The 16,313-nt window shown below is 41.4% G+C and overlaps 3 protein-coding genes across 8 annotated transcripts in view; 1 reads left to right on the top strand and 2 right to left on the bottom strand.

Annotated features, from left to right (window-relative positions):
- The window catches only part of Alg9 (ALG9 alpha-1,2-mannosyltransferase), a 99,708-nt gene extending 97,903 nt beyond the window's left edge, over window positions 1-1,805 (bottom strand). Inside the window, exons 1-2 of one of the 3 annotated variants that reach the window (XM_074066739.1) lie at window positions 1,596-1,805; window positions 617-755 (exon numbers count right to left, since the gene is read on the bottom strand). In XM_074066739.1, coding sequence (XP_073922840.1) covers window positions 617-755; window positions 1,596-1,726 — 270 coding nt within the window. In that variant the 5' untranslated portion in view covers window positions 1,727-1,805. Of the gene's footprint in view, window positions 1-616; window positions 756-1,071; window positions 1,260-1,595 lie in introns of those variants that run through there. The other 2 variants (XM_074066738.1, XM_020165799.2) reach the window with 2 other exon arrangements.
- Fdxacb1 (ferredoxin-fold anticodon binding domain containing 1) lies at window positions 617-8,588 on the bottom strand. Of its 2 annotated transcripts, none has more exons than XM_074066740.1 (6): window positions 8,384-8,588; window positions 7,991-8,147; window positions 6,708-6,911; window positions 6,373-6,531; window positions 4,748-5,921; window positions 617-755 (listed from the first exon to the last, which is right to left on the bottom strand). In XM_074066740.1, the coding sequence occupies exons 1-5, from the start codon at window positions 8,586-8,588 to the stop codon at window positions 4,748-4,750; spliced, it is 1,899 nt and encodes a 632-aa protein (XP_073922841.1). In that variant the 3' UTR covers window positions 617-755. The 2 variants fall into 2 exon arrangements, with proteins under 2 accessions (XP_073922841.1, XP_073922842.1); XM_074066741.1 differs by lacking the exon at window positions 617-755 and adding an exon at window positions 2,200-2,592.
- A 216-nt stretch (window positions 8,589-8,804) lies between these two features.
- On the top strand, window positions 8,805-14,728 carry Cfap68 (cilia and flagella associated protein 68). Of its 3 annotated transcripts, none has more exons than XM_074066742.1 (4): window positions 8,805-9,029; window positions 11,680-11,910; window positions 12,400-12,466; window positions 12,670-14,721. In XM_074066742.1, the coding sequence occupies exons 1-4, from the start codon at window positions 8,988-8,990 to the stop codon at window positions 12,843-12,845; spliced, it is 516 nt and encodes a 171-aa protein (XP_073922843.1). In that variant the 5' UTR covers window positions 8,805-8,987; the 3' UTR covers window positions 12,846-14,721. The 3 variants fall into 3 exon arrangements, with proteins under 3 accessions (XP_073922843.1, XP_073922844.1, XP_020031330.1); XM_020175741.2 differs by lacking the exon at window positions 8,805-9,029 and adding an exon at window positions 9,127-10,243; XM_074066743.1 differs by lacking the exon at window positions 12,400-12,466 and having other exon boundaries at window positions 8,890-9,029; window positions 12,670-14,728.
- The last annotated feature ends 1,585 nt before the right edge of the window (window positions 14,729-16,313 follow it).

Below are 16,313 nucleotides of genomic sequence, written 5' to 3'. Positions count from 1 at the left end.
CTACTTATTTTTTAAAGTAGCTCAAAGCAGGAAAAACTCTAAATCTTATATTTTTCTTAAACTACCCCCACTGAGTATCTTTTCTCCAGTTTTTGATGTAAAATGTTATCAAAAAATTTACCTCTAGATTTTCTGATCAACAGATAATACATGTATAAAGAAATGGCATTATAAGCATAATATTTAGTAACACTGCTTATTTTGATAAACACCATAAGAAATAAATTAAAAAGTTGAAAGTGGTTGCCTCGAGGGAGTGGTTTTGAATGTAAGAAGTAGAACGAGGAGCTGTAACTGTTAATTTTAAAAAGTCTCCAAATATTATTTTCATTAAAAAAACTTAAGATAGTTACAAGCTAACTTTGAGTAAACAAGCTAAATTTCACATAACCTTTAAACAGTATGTAATCAACAGCTTTTAGGACATAAAAGGGAAGAGTTACTTGTATCTTAATAATAATTCCCAAACAGGAAAATCAAGAACAAAAACCAAAAACTAGAGGCTGGATGTGTAGCTCAGTGGTAAAGGACTTGCCTCCCATGCGTAAGGCTGTGGGTTTGAGGCCCCAGTGCTGCAAAAAAAAAAAAAAGAAAAAGAAAGAAAGAAATCACCTACTGGTTCCCAGTAGTTGAACGTTTCATCACAGTCAGAGATGTTGCTCAGAAGAGCAGCACATAACCTGGCTGAGAGCAGACATTTGAAAGCAGTAGATCCTTCAGGTGCCCAGACTTGGCCTGCTTTGTTTCCTGATGACCTGGCCAAACGAAAACAAAGAACAAGAAAAAGGATGTCAGGAAGGATCTGGTAAAAACTAGACAGAAAGGCAAAGAACAGCACGAAATGTCAAAGCACTTAAGTCACTCGCCTAAAAGGTGCCATTCTTTCCCTTTTTATTATCTTTGATGGGTGCATATTAATTGTACAAAACAACGGCTTTCTTTCTGAGTGGCATGCGTAAGTAATGAAGACTTCAATCACGTCTTCCACTTTCCAACTTTTAAGGGATAAATTAATTCCTAAGCTTTGCCTAGTTGCAACACCACGTTTTCTGTAGCCAACTAACCACTCACTCGAAGGCCACAAGGCTGCCATTCTTTTCTTTCCAAGGCTTTACTCGCTCCCCCTTGCTCAAATGAACAGAGGAGCCTAAGCTCCTGGGCTCCATATGCTGCCGGCTCCCTGCACGCAGCCCCAGCGGCGGGGGCGGCTGCAGCGCTGGCGGGTGGGGACCGCACGGAGGACTACCGTGGGAAGGGGCGTCGGGGGGACAGGAGAGGCCGAGGCGCAGTGCGAAGCCAGCCCCCCTGGGCCAGGGCCAGGGCATCACAGACCCGCACTCCGAGGTTCCTCCACGAGGCAGGGGACCCGGAGCTGCGGAGGGCCGCCGCGGGGCGAAGACCGACCCGAACGCCGGCCCGCCGGTCAAGAGCAGAGGACCTGGCGGAAGAGCGCGCGGGCCCGCGCCACGAGGCCGAGACCCTGCCGAGCGGCCGCAGCCCGCCCGCCCGCCGGCCACGGCCACGGCCACGACCACGACCACGACCACGGCCACGGCCACCGCCACGGCCACGCCCCCGCCGCGCCGCACACGTACTCGGGCTGGGGCTCCGCGCCGCCCGCCTCGCGGCTGCCCAGCAGCTCCCGCAGCTTCTCCGCGGCCGGGGCCGGGTCCCCGCCAGTGCCACCGCCGCCCTTCAGGCGCTGCCGAGCGCCTCGGCTCGTCATGGCAAGCTGGAAGAACAGGGAGGATTCCTCACCCTACCAAATCGGCGAGCGCCCAGACATAGCTGGGCGAGCAGACGGTGTCCGCCGAGGGACAAAAAGCCCTGACATGCGCAGAAACGACTACAGTGCAGCATCACTGGGGCAAATCCCCAAAGAACCAAGAAACAGAACCCGAGACCTGGCTATCCCTCCCACCCGCTTCTAACTCTAGACATTCCTCCCTTCCTTTAGCTCTTTCCCTTCACTTTGCAGCACTAGTCTACAAAAGCTGTCCTTTAGCTCCCGTTTAAATGAAAGCACAAATGGAAAGTGATTGAATTCTACAAAGTGAGATTTGCAAAGGTGTTCAGCTAAATATCCTAACACCTGCCTACCAAAGTGAAACCGGAGTTTTGGACCCAAGGCCCAAACTCCTGAGATTCCATATGCCAGGTCCGGCCATCTGCACCTAAACACCAAATAAAGAGGCATGGTGAAGGCAGAGAAAGGAGCTTTATTACACGATTTAGGACGTGCCATGGGAAGAGGCAGAGTAAGCACTCAGCTCATCTTCAGCCATCTTTGGGGTACAGACATGAGCTATAAGTTTAAATAGACAAAAGAATTGGGAGCAGGGGACAAAGGTATGCATAAACAGTTCAGTCACAGGTGTAGCTGTAACTGGTGGAGCAGTCTTGGTCAGGCAGGTGGTCTGGTCCAGTTTTGGAAAGTTATCATCTGGAGGGACTAATCTGGTTCCTGTTTGAGAGGATTCCTGGGATAATTGTCCTCACTGGGAGAGTGGCAGCTGCAGGTGGCTCCAGTTCATTGTCATAAAGATATTATCAGTGTTGTCCTTTTTGGAATCCAAGGTGATTGTAAAGTGACTGTAAAGAGAATGGCTTAGAGTAAAGGTAGATACAAAATGGAGACAAAAATGCCAAGCTTTTCCTGTTTTTAATTTGTGAGCTCAAGTAAGGAGTCAGAAAAAGCAACTTGAGCACCTCTTACAAAAGGAGAGGTCTCCAAAAAGACCCTTTTAACACCTTGGTGAGAGTGATGGAGACAGCCAATAACTGCTTCCAAGCATGGAAACAGCAATAGCAGAGTACAGACTGAGAAGAAAAGTAAAATGATGAAATTCTGTGCAGCAAATTCAACCAGACATCAGCCGCTGCCATTGGTACTACAGCACTGTACTAAGCAGTCTACGTAGTTTAGCCTTTTAAAATTTCTCACAGCAATCTTGTTTTTATTGATTTAAAAAAAAAAAAAAGCCCAAGGGGTGGTGATATATTCCATCTGAGGTCTGCCTGACTAAAAGCCCATGCTCTTCACACCCAATGAAAACAAAGCCTTTGGTTTCACAGGCACTTTTACAGTTGCTGATATCAGACCTGTAACTCTTATCTAATCCTATGATCATTCATCTAATCCTGACACTGTTCACTCCCCCAATCACAGAGTTGAGTTCCACCTTGTGGAGCTCTGTATCAGTATCTGAAACAGGTTTACAGGGGGAACACTGGACTTTGCAGGGTCCTAGAAGACTATAATTTCATACTAAAACTTCCTAAGTATTAAAAACAGAGACAGAATATTACTCAGTTCCCATATGCAGTCATTTGTTACAAGTTTAAACATCCAGCTTGGACATAGCACCTATATCCATTTCCTGTTGAAGATGACTAGGGAAAGAGAAGGTAACAGAAAGTGGCAGAAGGAACATGGTTGTACAGTCAGACAGACACAAAACCCTAAATCAGATATTTATTAATTCCATGACTTTAATAGTCAGCCACAGAAAAAAGTATGACATGTTGATAATCATGGAGCATTTGCAGCTTTACAAGCTAATAAATACTGGTCTAACTCCAGAATCTACTCTTATAAGTTGATTTAGTGATGATAGAGTTAAGAGAAGAGGAACTAACAATGTGAAAAAAATTATAAATATATTTGATGAGACATCCAAATTCTACTGCTTTTTTCAGCAACAGAGCATCTAAAGTGCAAAAAAAAAAAAACCCACTCTTTTGTTTGTTGTATTACTCATTACTCAGGACCAAAATACTGTACAACCCCAAAAGTCCACCAATCACATTACAGTCTATAAGTTTAAATGACAGAGACATGGGTATCTACAGTATAGGGTCAACCAACAGTGCTATAATCACAAACAAAAAGATTTTACAAAAAAAAAAAACCCATGTTTATTGCAGCACTATTCACAATAGCCAAGTTATGGCAACAGCCAAGATGCCCCAGCACTGACGAATGGATTAAGAAAATGTGGTATCTATACACAATGGAATTTTATGCAGCCACGAAGAAGAACAAAATGTTATCATTCGCTGGTAAATGGATGGAATTGGAGAACATCATTCTGAGTGAGGTTAGCCTGGCCCAAAAGACCAAAAATCGTATGTTCTCCCTCATATGTGGACATTAGATCAAGGGCAAACACAACAATGGGATTGAACTTTGATCACATGATAAAAGTGAGAGCACACAAGGGAGGGGTGAGGATAGGTAAGACACCTAAAAAACTAGCTAGCATTTGTTGCCCTTAACGCAAAGAAACTAAAGCAGATACCTTAAAAGCAACTGAGGCCAATAGGAAAAGGGGACCAGGAACTAGAGAAAAGGTTAGATCAAAAAGAATTAACCTAAAAGGTAACACACACGCACAGGAAATTAATGTGAGTCAACTTCCTGTATAGCTATCCTTATCTCAACTAGCAAAAACCCTTGTTCCTTCTTATTATTGCCTATACTCTCTCTACAACAAAATTAGAGATAAGGGCAAAATAGTTTCTGCCAGGTATTGAGGGGGTGGGGGCGAGAGGGAGGGGGTGGAGTGGGTGGTAAGGGAGGGGGTGGGGGCAGGGGGGAGAAATGACCCAAGCATTGTATGCACATATGAATAATAAAATAAAAAAAATAAAAAAATTTTAAAAAGCCCTGGAAGGACTACCAATTGCAAGTTCTTTTTCATCCACATCCAAGGGAGGATTATGGTACAGAAATGAATTTACTAACCTATCGAAGAGTAATATGTAGTCGTTGTTGAATCTCTTTTCTAAACTGGGACTGCATTGATGCAGCCTGCTGCTGGGTGAGGGCTTTATCACACGTCTGGTAGGTCATCCTATAGCAGAGACTGACCTGTTCAGTCTTTGGATGCTGAAAACGACCGAGGAATTGTATGGATATAATAGTATCCTGAGACACTGCTCGGGCCACAGTGTGAAACTCTAGTTCATCAAATTCTTCCTTTTCATCTAACCAGAAACTAATATCATGCACATAACATGGAGGATACAAGGAATAGTTTTTAAAGGGTTCTATTTTCCCAGGGACAAAATTTTTCAGGAAACGGCTATCAAAGGTCCACAATATTCTCCAATCAGAGATACCCCAGATAAGCATGGCTAATAAGTCCAAGTTTATAGATACAAACACAAAACACTGATCTTCATAAGTAATGCTTATAGCAGATGTGGTGAGAGACCCAATAATCAGATCCTTGACATAATCTGGACCAAAATTATGAGAATTCACATGAATCAAAGAATCTTTCCCATTTGGTTGAAGGACAAATTCCACTGATCTTCTCAGCACAGAGTTCTCCGGCAATAGCTGGGTCAGAAGGCCATCTAGGATGCCCTTCAGGTGATCCAGTAGTGATGGAAGATAGCTATCCTTCAGGTTTTTATTAAACCCAAGTATAAATAAAGTCTCATGAAATGCTGGCATTGCAAAAGGCAAAACGTTGCACTTCCGAAAGACAGGTCCACTGAGGACGTGCAGAAAACCTGGGAGGAAGCCTGGTGATTGGACAACAGCTTGAGCATGAGCTAGAAGAGAAGATCTAAGGCAGACCTTGGCCTGTCCACAGATTCCTTCATGAGCTTCTTCCTTACCATCTCTTCCAGGACTCTTGGGAAGCTTAAGTTCTGAAAATGATACTACAAAGTCCTCCATTTCTGCTGTTGTTTCAGTAGTCAGAGACTTGTCATTTGAGTTATCTTCACAGAGACCAATCCAAAATGCAGATAGACAGACCCCAGAAGGCTGAACATTGGTATCCCCCAGTGACAACAAAGGGAAGGAACACTTCAGCCTTTTTAGAGGGAAAGCTGTGCCCAATTCAGCAATGAGTTTCTCATTTATGGTTTTGACAGGATGGCATGAAGATGTTTCCAAGAAACCCCTGTTTAAACACAAAGACAAACAACTTTTCTCACTTCAAATAATAATTATAACATAGCTAGAATGAAAAATGAATGGCTAAGTAGAATGCAAGTACCCTAAATTAATCCTGAAAAGAAACAAAGAAATCATCTACCATGAGAAGAAATACCATGGGAATTTTGTGTGTGTGTGTGTGTGTGTGTGTGTGTGTGTGTGTGTGTGTTTCTGGGGGTCAAACCTAGAACCTAGCGCATGCTTGGCAAGCTTTCTACCACAGCTATACTCTTACCCCAGAAGAGACAATATATGTATTCCAGTATTCTAGCAGTCACCACTCCTACAATATACCAGACTGACAAGTATTCACAGCACCAAAATCATTAACAATTCATGTACCATCCATTCAAAATATGGTTGCCATCAATACAATCACTATACAACTAGTGATCTCCAGCAAAATAATAGGTTACCTGTTCAGCTTTCCTGCAAGTGCTGCCGGTTCTGGCAAGAAAAACCACTGGTCTCCCAGTTTGATTCGGAAGATTCTGGGTTGAGAATCTTCAAAGAGTAAGCTCCGGGTGAAAATATGGTTCAAAGCACCTTCTACACGAAAGCATTTATTCTGACTCCTGGGAAAAAAGACACCAGGATGAAGACTGTCATTATTAAAGAAAACAAGTATTGCCAGAGACTAACAAGTATTCTAATCAGAAAATTGGTAGGGGAAAAGTCTGCTGCGATTTTTTTTTTTATCATTAGTGAGAGAGATGAAAAAGGAAAAGACTAGGTCTATGTTATTACTTACCTATATCCAGTGCACTTGTACCCTGGCACAGCCTCACAGCTGAAGGGATGCACATCACTTAAAATGAGCCCCCCCAGAGCTGCCATGGCAACCACTTGCCAACTGTTGTGCCATTCTCTCTGGGGCTTATCAGCAGGAGTTCCACCTTGTCCTCTACACAATGCCACATGAACTTCTCCTTCCTCTGCAAGAACCTCTGCACAGCTAATAGAGCAGGGAAACACCAAGGATTTATCAGAAAGAAGTAGAAAATATCATAGGAGGTAGCAATGTATACATGGTTTAGCTGTGAAACAATTAAAACCCAATCATACTTGCAAAGGTCTATTAAGCCTCAAACATACAAAGAAAGTATCATCGTATGTCCTAAATAGTCATCATCTGCTCTACATTTGTGGTGTTCTGTATGTCACAAAAAGGTCATGTCTGCAAAGTTCCTAAACATACTTCACAGCTTTGGTTGTTCCTCCTCATTTAGAAAGTTGTTCTTTGTTTTTTTTTTTTTTTTTGGGGGGGTGGGGTTTGCCTATCAAAATTCTTCACTTTAAATACTAGCTTAAAACTCCTTGTGAAAGTTTTCTTAACACCTATGACCCAAGGGAAATCTCCAATAGTATCACATATTTTGGTAAATAGAGTAGAGGACTATTTTAAACACACAATAATTTTATGAAGCAGTTGCTATAAGTATTCACGTTTTATATATGATGAGACAGAAGCACGTAAGGATTAAGTAAACTTACCTAAAATCATAACTATTAAGTGACAGGCAAAATTTGAAGCCAGGCAGTTTCGTTCCTAAATCCATGCTCTTGGCCTTCAGACCATACTGACTCTCATTATTTTGCATCATTAAAAATAAATAATCTTGCCAGGAGCCAGTGGCTCACACCTGTAATCCTAGCTACTCAGGAGGCAGAGATCAGGAGGATGGCGGTTCGAAGTCTGCCAGGACAAATAGTTCTAGAGACACTATCTCGAGGAAAAAAAAAAATTACAAAAAAGGGCTGGTGGAGTAGCTCAAGGTGTTGGTCCTGAGTTCAAACCCCAGCACCGCAAAAAATAAATAGAGAATCCTTTTCACTCCCAAGAGCACATTGCTTGTACTTTTACTCGGCGCTTGGTGACACGTTTCTCTTTCCAACTAGATCGTGGGTTCCTTTGGGGCTTTATATTTTCTCCAAACATACTGCAACTTAGACGTGAGCCTTACAAAATGCTTGCGTGCGGTAACTAGATCAGGTAGATGTTAAACATTTACTCGTGAGGACTCCTTTTCTCACCTCTGGAAAAACTTGGCAAGCAGCTCTCTGTTCTTGGCTACTCCAGCTTTGCGTCCACAGTGCGGAAAGTTAAAATAAATTCGATCAAACTCCCTGTCGTGCGGTTCAAAGGCCTTTGCCAGTTGGGTGCAGTCTACACAAAAACGTACCTCGGTACCTGGTAAAGACATTTTGGAGCTGCGAAATACGAGATTGAAGGATGCCTTAAGACCTGCACCGAGAGGGAAAACCCCACCAACCTGAACCGTGCACAACAGTTCAAGCCTAAGCATTCTATGAATTTCCGTAAGACGATCAAGAGCAACACCTCAGTGAGTCCCAACTCCCCACCCCTTCCACTTGGGGACGCACCGCCCCCTGGGCGGAGCTTCGCGGAGGGACCAGCCCCGCTACCTCGCTCGCGCAGGCGCTGTAGGTTCTCCCGGGCCACCGGATCGCGAGCCACGTCCACCGGATCCTGGAGGCAGGTGGCGGTAAGTCTAACACTGGGATCTAGGGTCTCGCTCAGGGCAGCAGCGAAGGAGAAATTCCCTTCCCCGACCAACAGGAGGCGCCGAGGGGCCATGGCCTCCACTGGCTCCCCATTAGCTTTCTCCATGGCGCTTATTTCTTACGTCACTTCCTTCGCACCGGTCGGCCTGGTCCTTCACCGTCGCTGGTTAATGACGTACTCGCTGCGTCCGGTTGTCTTGACAAACTCTTTAACATCGCGTCCCAGAGTTGACAACCATGAGTATGAATTCAAGATACCGCCACCCCCATCCCCTATCCCCTCACCTTCCCACGCCTCGAGAAGATCCAAATGCTCCCAGAAAGGTCAAGGATGACCCTGAGCGACTTCGTCACACCTGCATGAGGTCACAAGCAGTCAGTGGCGCAGAGGGCTGAGGCGAATCCTGAGTGGAAAGAGGAGCAGGCTGAAGCCCAGGGAGAGACTGGGGTGTGTCCTGCCTGTTCCTGACGCATTCATCCGGTAGCTGCCTTTATCCCGTCAGAAATGGCTGCCTCTCCTTGCCTTTGTTCTTCAGAATTTCTCCAGGTGCTTTTATCCCCCATCTTCTATTCAAGAAATATCACCGGTGTCCATTATGTGCCATGCCACTGTGAGAGGGGTTAGATTTGTGTATTGACAAGGTATGGTCTGCTTACAGTTTGGAAGAGAACTGCATGCATGTATCAGTGAGGTGCTGCTGTTGAGTAATTCAGGGTGCTATGGAAGCACACAAAAGGATATTACCAAGTTTGGGGACAAAGTGTAAAGATTTCCTGAAGTGAACCTGAATTGAAAGCTAAAGACCTGGGTCAAAACGAGTGAAGTGATAGAAGGAAGTGTATGCAAAAGCATGATGAAAAAACAGTGGTCGAGTTTGACTGAAACACAGTGGGAGGGAGAGTGGGTAACATGTAAGACTGAAGAGATCGAGATCGTATGGAGTGTTGTAGTCTTTTGTAAGCAGATCTGGAGTTTGAATACAGAGGCCTCACGCTGGCTAGGCAGGCACTCTAACACTTGAACAACTCATCCAGCCCAATGTTGTAAGCTATTTTAGCAGTATAACCCTTATTCTGAAAACAGTAGAAGGCCACTGAAAGATTTTAAGTAGGAAGATGGCACAATTCCATATTCATTTTCAAAAATATGCCTATGGAGAAATGATTGGAGAGGAGATGGCAAGGAATTCTGGTAAGAGGCTACTGAAGTAATGGAAAGAAAGACTAATAGTGATCTGAATTGGAAATTAATTAACAAGATTTAGTGATTGGATGAAGGCTGAAAGAGAAATCAGAGTCAAAGATAAGCCCCATGATTCTGGCTTGGACAAGTGAGTGGATAGTGACTCTGTCACTCTAGCCCTGAGCACAGCATCACCACAGTCTCTAGACTGAGCACTAAGCCTGTTGGATTTTGTGGGTCCACAGCTTTAGTCATCATGCTGTTTGGTGACATCAGTGCATGCATCTTTCTTCACAAAGGCACATGGTGTGAAGGCAGTTACCTGAGATGCCATGCCACATTGCTGTATCGTGGACTTTGTCTCTGCCTGTGAAAAGGGTAGTGGGTTGTGACTCCCAAATTATGGCAATGTGGTCATAGTGATCTACATTCTTCCTTTGCTTGGAAAACTCATAAGACCAGGTTTGGTGAATTACATACTGAATATGGAACAACTACTTAAGGATTTCTGTTACTTTCCTATACAATCTTCAAACAAGTCAATCTACTCAACATCAAGTTACTCCTCTTCAGGGAAGGTATCACCTTGCTTCCAAGCCAGGGGACCAGACTTATTTGGGCCCTACTCCCCCCACAAAAAAAAAGTTGGGCTTTTGATTGCTTACCAAAAAATTGGAATTCAGATACTGATCATCAAGTATATGCAAAGCACTCTTCACTTGGGAGGGAAGGCAGAGGGACAGGGTGCATTAATACAGAGCCTGCCCTCAAGGGGCAAGGAGAGAGGTTTTAACTTCATTTGAGCTGGGCTTAAAAGGAAGGAAATTATCATTTATTGATCATTTGTTATTGAGTTATTCAACTCTCACTTCTCATTCTTTTTGTAGCAATACCCTCAATCCCTCAACTCCTAATCTAAAATTACCTAAACTTTTAACTAGTTCTTCATATAGTATTGGGGACACTGAAATTTTTTCTCTTCTCAGTGCATGGGAGATGATGGCATTTATGTAACCATCCACTACTACTGATTGAAAGGATGGGTTAGTGGGTGCATAGACTTGGAGAGGAAGAAACAGAACCACATAAAGTAGATCCTTGATATTCATGGTATATGATTCCAACTAGACTACCAATGAAGAAAACCCATGAATATTCAGGAAGCATAGAGTTCAGTACTGTACTGTGGATGCTTGATTCATTTTTTCCCATAACACCACCTAATTTCCACTAAAGACATATGCCTTTCAACCAATCTAAATCTTTCACTTTATCACTTAAACTGAACACACTTTTTCCTTGCTTTGGGGGCACCATTTGCTTTTTGGGAGCATATTTGTACAAAATTAAAGCTAGGAAAGCACTCAGCAGATCACACAGTGGTTTTAAAACAACTGACAATAATGCAGGACTGATTGAGGGTTTTTTCATATCAACTGAGCTATGTGATACACATGCAAGAATTTAAAATTTTTGTTCTTGAAATTTCTTATTTTTAATTTTTGACCATGTTTGGTCAAAACTTCATCTAATAAATCCACAAATAAAGCAGACTTAATATGAATTAAATTTAGAATAAGGTACAGTAGTCCATGCCTGTAACCATAGCTACTCTGGAGATGGAGACCTGGAGGAATGCAGTCTGAGGCCAGCTTGGTCAAAAAGTTATTAAGATCCCATCTCAGTCAATAAACTAGGCAAGGTGGCAGGCATCTGTGATCCCAAGAATGTGGGACACTGTAGGTAGAAGAATATCTGTCAGAGGCCACCTTGAGCAAAACCACAATACCTTATCTGAAAAATAAAGCAAAAAAGGGCTGGAGGTGTGGCTCAGGTGATAGAGCTCCTGCCTAGCAAGTGCTGCCAAAAAAAGTTAAATTTGGAAAAAAGCCTAGAGTGTTAGTAAAGTGTGCTTGTGTTATACCTTGCCATGTAAAGAAGAGAGTAGGAAGGGATGCCTCTTTTCTGTTCTTTGATTTGTGCAATAAGCTTTTCTATTCTTGCCTTTTTTCAGAGACAGAACCTTATCTGTTTTCTCTCAAACCCACACTATGGTAGCCTCATTTATGCAGATGGTCATGGTGAAGTATGGACAGACTGGAATGATATGTCTAAGTTTTCCCAGTATGGATGGAGATGCACCACTAATGAGAATTCATATTTGAACCGTACCCTGATGGGCAACTGGAACCAGGAAAGATACGATCTAAAGAAAATTGTGCAGCCTAAACCCTTGCCTTCTCAGGTAATCTGACTTTCTCTTCTTTTGTTTCCCTAAATACCAGTGACTATTTGAGAGAGAGAAATCTAATAACTTCTCAGGCTATTTTTCAGTAAAGTGAAAAGAAGGGAGAGAAGAGCAGTCTTGCTGTATTACCTATCCTATTTTACTATGAAGTCGAATATTATCTGTAAATTAAAAAACAATGGGTGTTTTCTTTTTCTCTTGCTTTTGTTTGGACTTTACCTGTTCATCTACAGAATGTATGTGGACTCAGGCTGTCTTCTCCTTTGTTCCTTCCCTACTTGGGCTTGACATTTTGTCTTACCCTTAAATCTCTCCTAAACAAACACACAAAGAATATGAAAGTCATATATACACTAATGATATATAGACCCCCCAGTCCATCTCAAATATAACAGAGCCCATTAGAAGTCAAGATATTTTTGTGCTTTATTTCCTGATATTAGCCATTGACTTCTTGATTCTTAATCTATTAATTTTTCTTTCCAGTTTGGACACTACTTTGAAACAACATATGATGCAAACTACAACAGCAAAATACCACTTTCAACACACAGTAGGTGGACTAGTCTTATTAATTTTTACATTCTCAGAACCTAACTCTGTGCCTGACCCATAAAGGAACCTCAAATAAAAGTAAACTGAGTAGTTGAATAAGTGAACAGTTTTCCCTTTTTCTTAATTTTGACAGGACTTGCTGCTTATTCCCTAAGAAATAAGAATGAGATTAGTTACTAAAATTCCTGTTGTTTCCCTCAGGATTTAAGCGAGAGCCTCACTGGTTCCCAGGACATCAACCTGAACTGGATCCTCCTCGATACAAATGCACAGAAAAGTCAACTTACATGAATAGCTATTCAAAGCCTCAAATCAAGCATCCCTGCAGATGTGTATGGAATCCTAATATTGACCAACGTCAGGGTCCGGGATCCTAATGAAGAATAAGAAGCTTTGTTTTTCTGGAGTAGAATGTAGAAGGGAGCACATTATAAGCACAACCAAAAACTTCCCTCACTGTAACTCAGTATCACTCTGAATAAACAAAGCCCAAGGCGCAGACAATATTCTCTATTTTTTGTTTGTTTTAACCAAGATTTAAATGTCAAATTTAAGTTAAATCTGTCTTGTCTTAGGTCTACATAAGAAGTATTGTAGAAGGTATTAAAAACTACTATTTTTCTTCAATCTCACCAGCCAAGATAGCACAGGCCTTTAATTGTCATGCTGAATAGGATGAGGCAGAGGATCTTAAGTTTAAGGCTAGTCTGGGCTACATAGTCTGTCTCAAAATACAAATGTTTCAGATCCATAACAACTCAGCTCTTCTCTGCATCCTATCAGTGGCAGAACTACAAAATCCAATTTAGGTTAGGTTTGATTCACTAGATGCTTTCTGAAGATAATCCTGGCAATCATAGTCATAGGGTGTAATTTCTTGTGGCCTTAGTGAATATTCCCTACTTAGGACTATGAAAAGAAAAATAACTTTTCTAATTATTATGGACTATTTAAACCTTAAATAAAGCTAACCTAATGACCTCCCATCTGCCATCACAGTTTAATACTAATTTATCTTATATACTTTCTCTTATTGAATTTATTTTAGAACGTATCTCAGAAATGCAATTTCAACTATAACAATTTCATTGTATAGCTCAAAAAATAAGGGATTCTCAATCATCAACTCCTCTATAGAAATCACCAAGAAAACCTGTCAATCAGAGCTGTACTTATTAAACCTACCAGAGCTATGACGAGCACTGATTTGATAAAGAGCCTTGGGGGTGATTCAAAAGAAGGATATGAGAGGAGATGACTGATTTAAGATGGATCTTTTAAAGTAGGGAACTAATAGGGAATGGTTGTGAATAGCTCAGGGTCAGTGAATATAGGGAAGCAATTTTTAATATGTCTATTTTAATATGGTTAAACTTATTAGTTATTTCCTTTTTTGTCTCTGTTTAAGAGGACTATACACCACCAACAACAGGTGTTGGCGAGGATGCGGGGAAAAAGGAACCCTCTTACACTGTTGGTGGGAAAGTAGACTAGTACAACCACTCTGGAAAAAAATTTGGAGGCTACTTAAAAAGCTGGACATCGATCTACCATTTGATCCAGCAACACCACTCTTGGGGATATACCCAAAAGACTGTTACTCCAGAGGCACCTGCACATCCATGTTTATTGCGGCACTATTCACAATAGCCAAATTATGGAAACAACCAAGATGCCCCAGCACTGACGAATGGATTAAGAAAATGTGGTATCTATACACAATGGAATTTTATGCAGCCATGAAGAAGAACGAAATGTTATCATTCGCTGGTAAATGGATGGAATTGGAGAACATCATTCTGAGTGAGGTTAGCCTGGCTCAAAAGACCAAAAATCGTATGTTCTCCCTCATATGTGGACATTAGATCAAGGGCAAACACAACAAGGGGATTGGACTATAAGCACATGATAAAAGCGAGAGCACACAAGGGAGGGGTGAGGATAGGTAAGACACCTAAAAAACAAGCTAGCATTTGTTGCCCTTAACATAGAGAAACTAAAGCAGATACCTTAAAGCAACTGAGGCCAATAGGAAAAGGGGAACAGGTACTAGAGAAAAGGTTAGATAAAAAAGAATTAACCTAGAAGGTAACACCCACGCACAGGAAATCAATGTGAGTCAATGCCCTGTATAGCTATCCTTATCTCAACCAGCAAAAACCCTTGTTCCTTCCTATTATTGCTTATACTCTCTCTACAACAAAATTAGAAATAAGGGCAAAATAGTTTCTGCTGGGTATTGAGGTGGGGGAGAGGGAGAGGGCGGAGTGGGTGATAAGGGAGGGGGTGGGGGCAGGGGGGAGAAATGAACCAAGCCTTGTATGCACATATGAATAATAAAAGAAAAATGAAAAAAAAAAAGAAGAGGACTATATACTTTATGTGGGTTCCCATATAAGCTATTCTTAAACAAGAAACTAAAAATATCTCCCTTAACCTCCCAAACCTTCATTATTTCATGTTCTACACATGTATTTGGAATTTATGTCATATATGATGCTAAGAGGTGACTAAGTTTCTCTTTTTCTTCCTATATAGCTATCCAGTTGCCCCAGCATTAGTTACAGGACCATGATTTCTCTACTACTTTTCAGTGCCATTTTATTATCAACAAATTGTATATATGTAGGTCTGTTTCTAGGCTCTGCATTATATTCTGTTAGCTAATTGTCATCTACTCTATTCTCTTAAACCTAATAGATCAAATATTTTGATCCTGGTTTTCTTCAGAATATATCTTAGCTATCTTTTTGGCAGTACTGAGGTTTGAACTTAGAGTCTCATGCTTGCTAGGCAGGCACTCTACTACTTACGCCACAGCCACAGCTATTTGTTGACCCTTGGTATTTCCATATAAAATTTAGGATCAGCTTATTCCACAAAAGATACTATTGGGATATTGATTGAAATTGTATTGCATTATTAAGTCAGTTTTAGAATTTGAGTTATTGTCTCATCAATGCTAACAATTTATGTGTGTTGTTGCAATATAAATATTGTTTTATAAGCACATATTTTAAGTTTATATGTGATATATCTTATTCTATTCCCTGTGTATCTAGGTATCTAGGACATTTCTTTCTTTCTTCCTTTTTTTTGGGGGGGTGTGGTACTGAGGTTTGAATTCAGGTCAGGGTTTCGTGCTTGCAAAGCAGGCATTCTACCACTTAAGCCATATATCCAGTCCCAGGACATTTCTTGGCTGAAATAAAATTATAACATAAAGTTTGCCAGTTTAACTATTTTTAACTTTACAATGCAGTGGCATTATGTATATTCAAAATGTCATGCTATCACTATACTGTCCATTTCCAAAGTGAAACTATACAATAACTCTCCTCTCCCACCCTTCAATCCTTTGGTGATCTGTATTCTACTTTCTGTGTCCATGAACTTACCTATTCTTGGTACCTTATTTAAATGGAATCCTATATTTACCCTTTAGCATCTGGTTTATGTTCTTTATCATGTTTTCTAGGCTCACCCATGTTATACCATGTTTTTTTAAACTGAATAATACTCTATGTATATACTTACAGTTTTCTTCTCTGTTCTTCTGTTGATGGATACTTGGGTTTTCAGCTTCTGTTTGAGTACCTGCTTTCAGTATTTTGGGTATATATCAAGAAATGAAATTGCTGTATCAGGTGATAATTCTGCTTAAGAGTTTGGAAACATCAAACTTTTCCAGAATTTCTCTACCGTTTTACATTCCCACCAGCATTGCAGAAGGGTACAGTTTTTCCATATCTTAGCCAGTACTTATTGTCTGATTTGTTTTTGTCTTACAGTAGTCATCTTAGTGGATGTAAAGTTGTGTCTCATTGTGGTTCTGATTTGCATTT

This window comes from Castor canadensis, chromosome 2 (genome assembly GCF_047511655.1).
Source record: "Castor canadensis chromosome 2, mCasCan1.hap1v2, whole genome shotgun sequence".
Taxonomy (NCBI): Eukaryota; Metazoa; Chordata; class Mammalia; order Rodentia; family Castoridae; genus Castor; species Castor canadensis.
Note: the sequence above shows the minus strand (reverse complement) of the source record. Positions and strands in the feature narration are given on the sequence as shown.

Bases quoted from the DNA above. Each gene is read 5' to 3' on its own strand.
- Fdxacb1 (XM_074066740.1), bottom strand. From the start codon at position 8,588: ATGGAGAAAGCTAATGGGGAGCCAGTGGAGGCCATGGCCCCTCGGCGC. The intron at 8,148-8,383 runs GTAGCGGGGCTG...TGTCTTTACCAG, and splicing joins ACAGCGCCTGCGCGAGCGAG to GTACCGAGGTACGTTTTTGT. The intron at 6,912-7,990 runs GTGAGAAAAGGA...CTGCTCTATTAG, and splicing joins CTTGCCAAGTTTTTCCAGAG to CTGTGCAGAGGTTCTTGCAG.
- Cfap68 (XM_020175741.2), top strand. From the start codon at position 10,151: ATGGAACAACTACTTAAGGATTTCTGTTACTTTCCTATACAATCTTCA. The intron at 10,244-11,679 runs GTATCACCTTGC...GCCTTTTTTCAG, and splicing joins GTTACTCCTCTTCAGGGAAG to AGACAGAACCTTATCTGTTT. The intron at 12,467-12,669 runs GTAGGTGGACTA...TGTTTCCCTCAG, and splicing joins AATACCACTTTCAACACACA to GATTTAAGCGAGAGCCTCAC.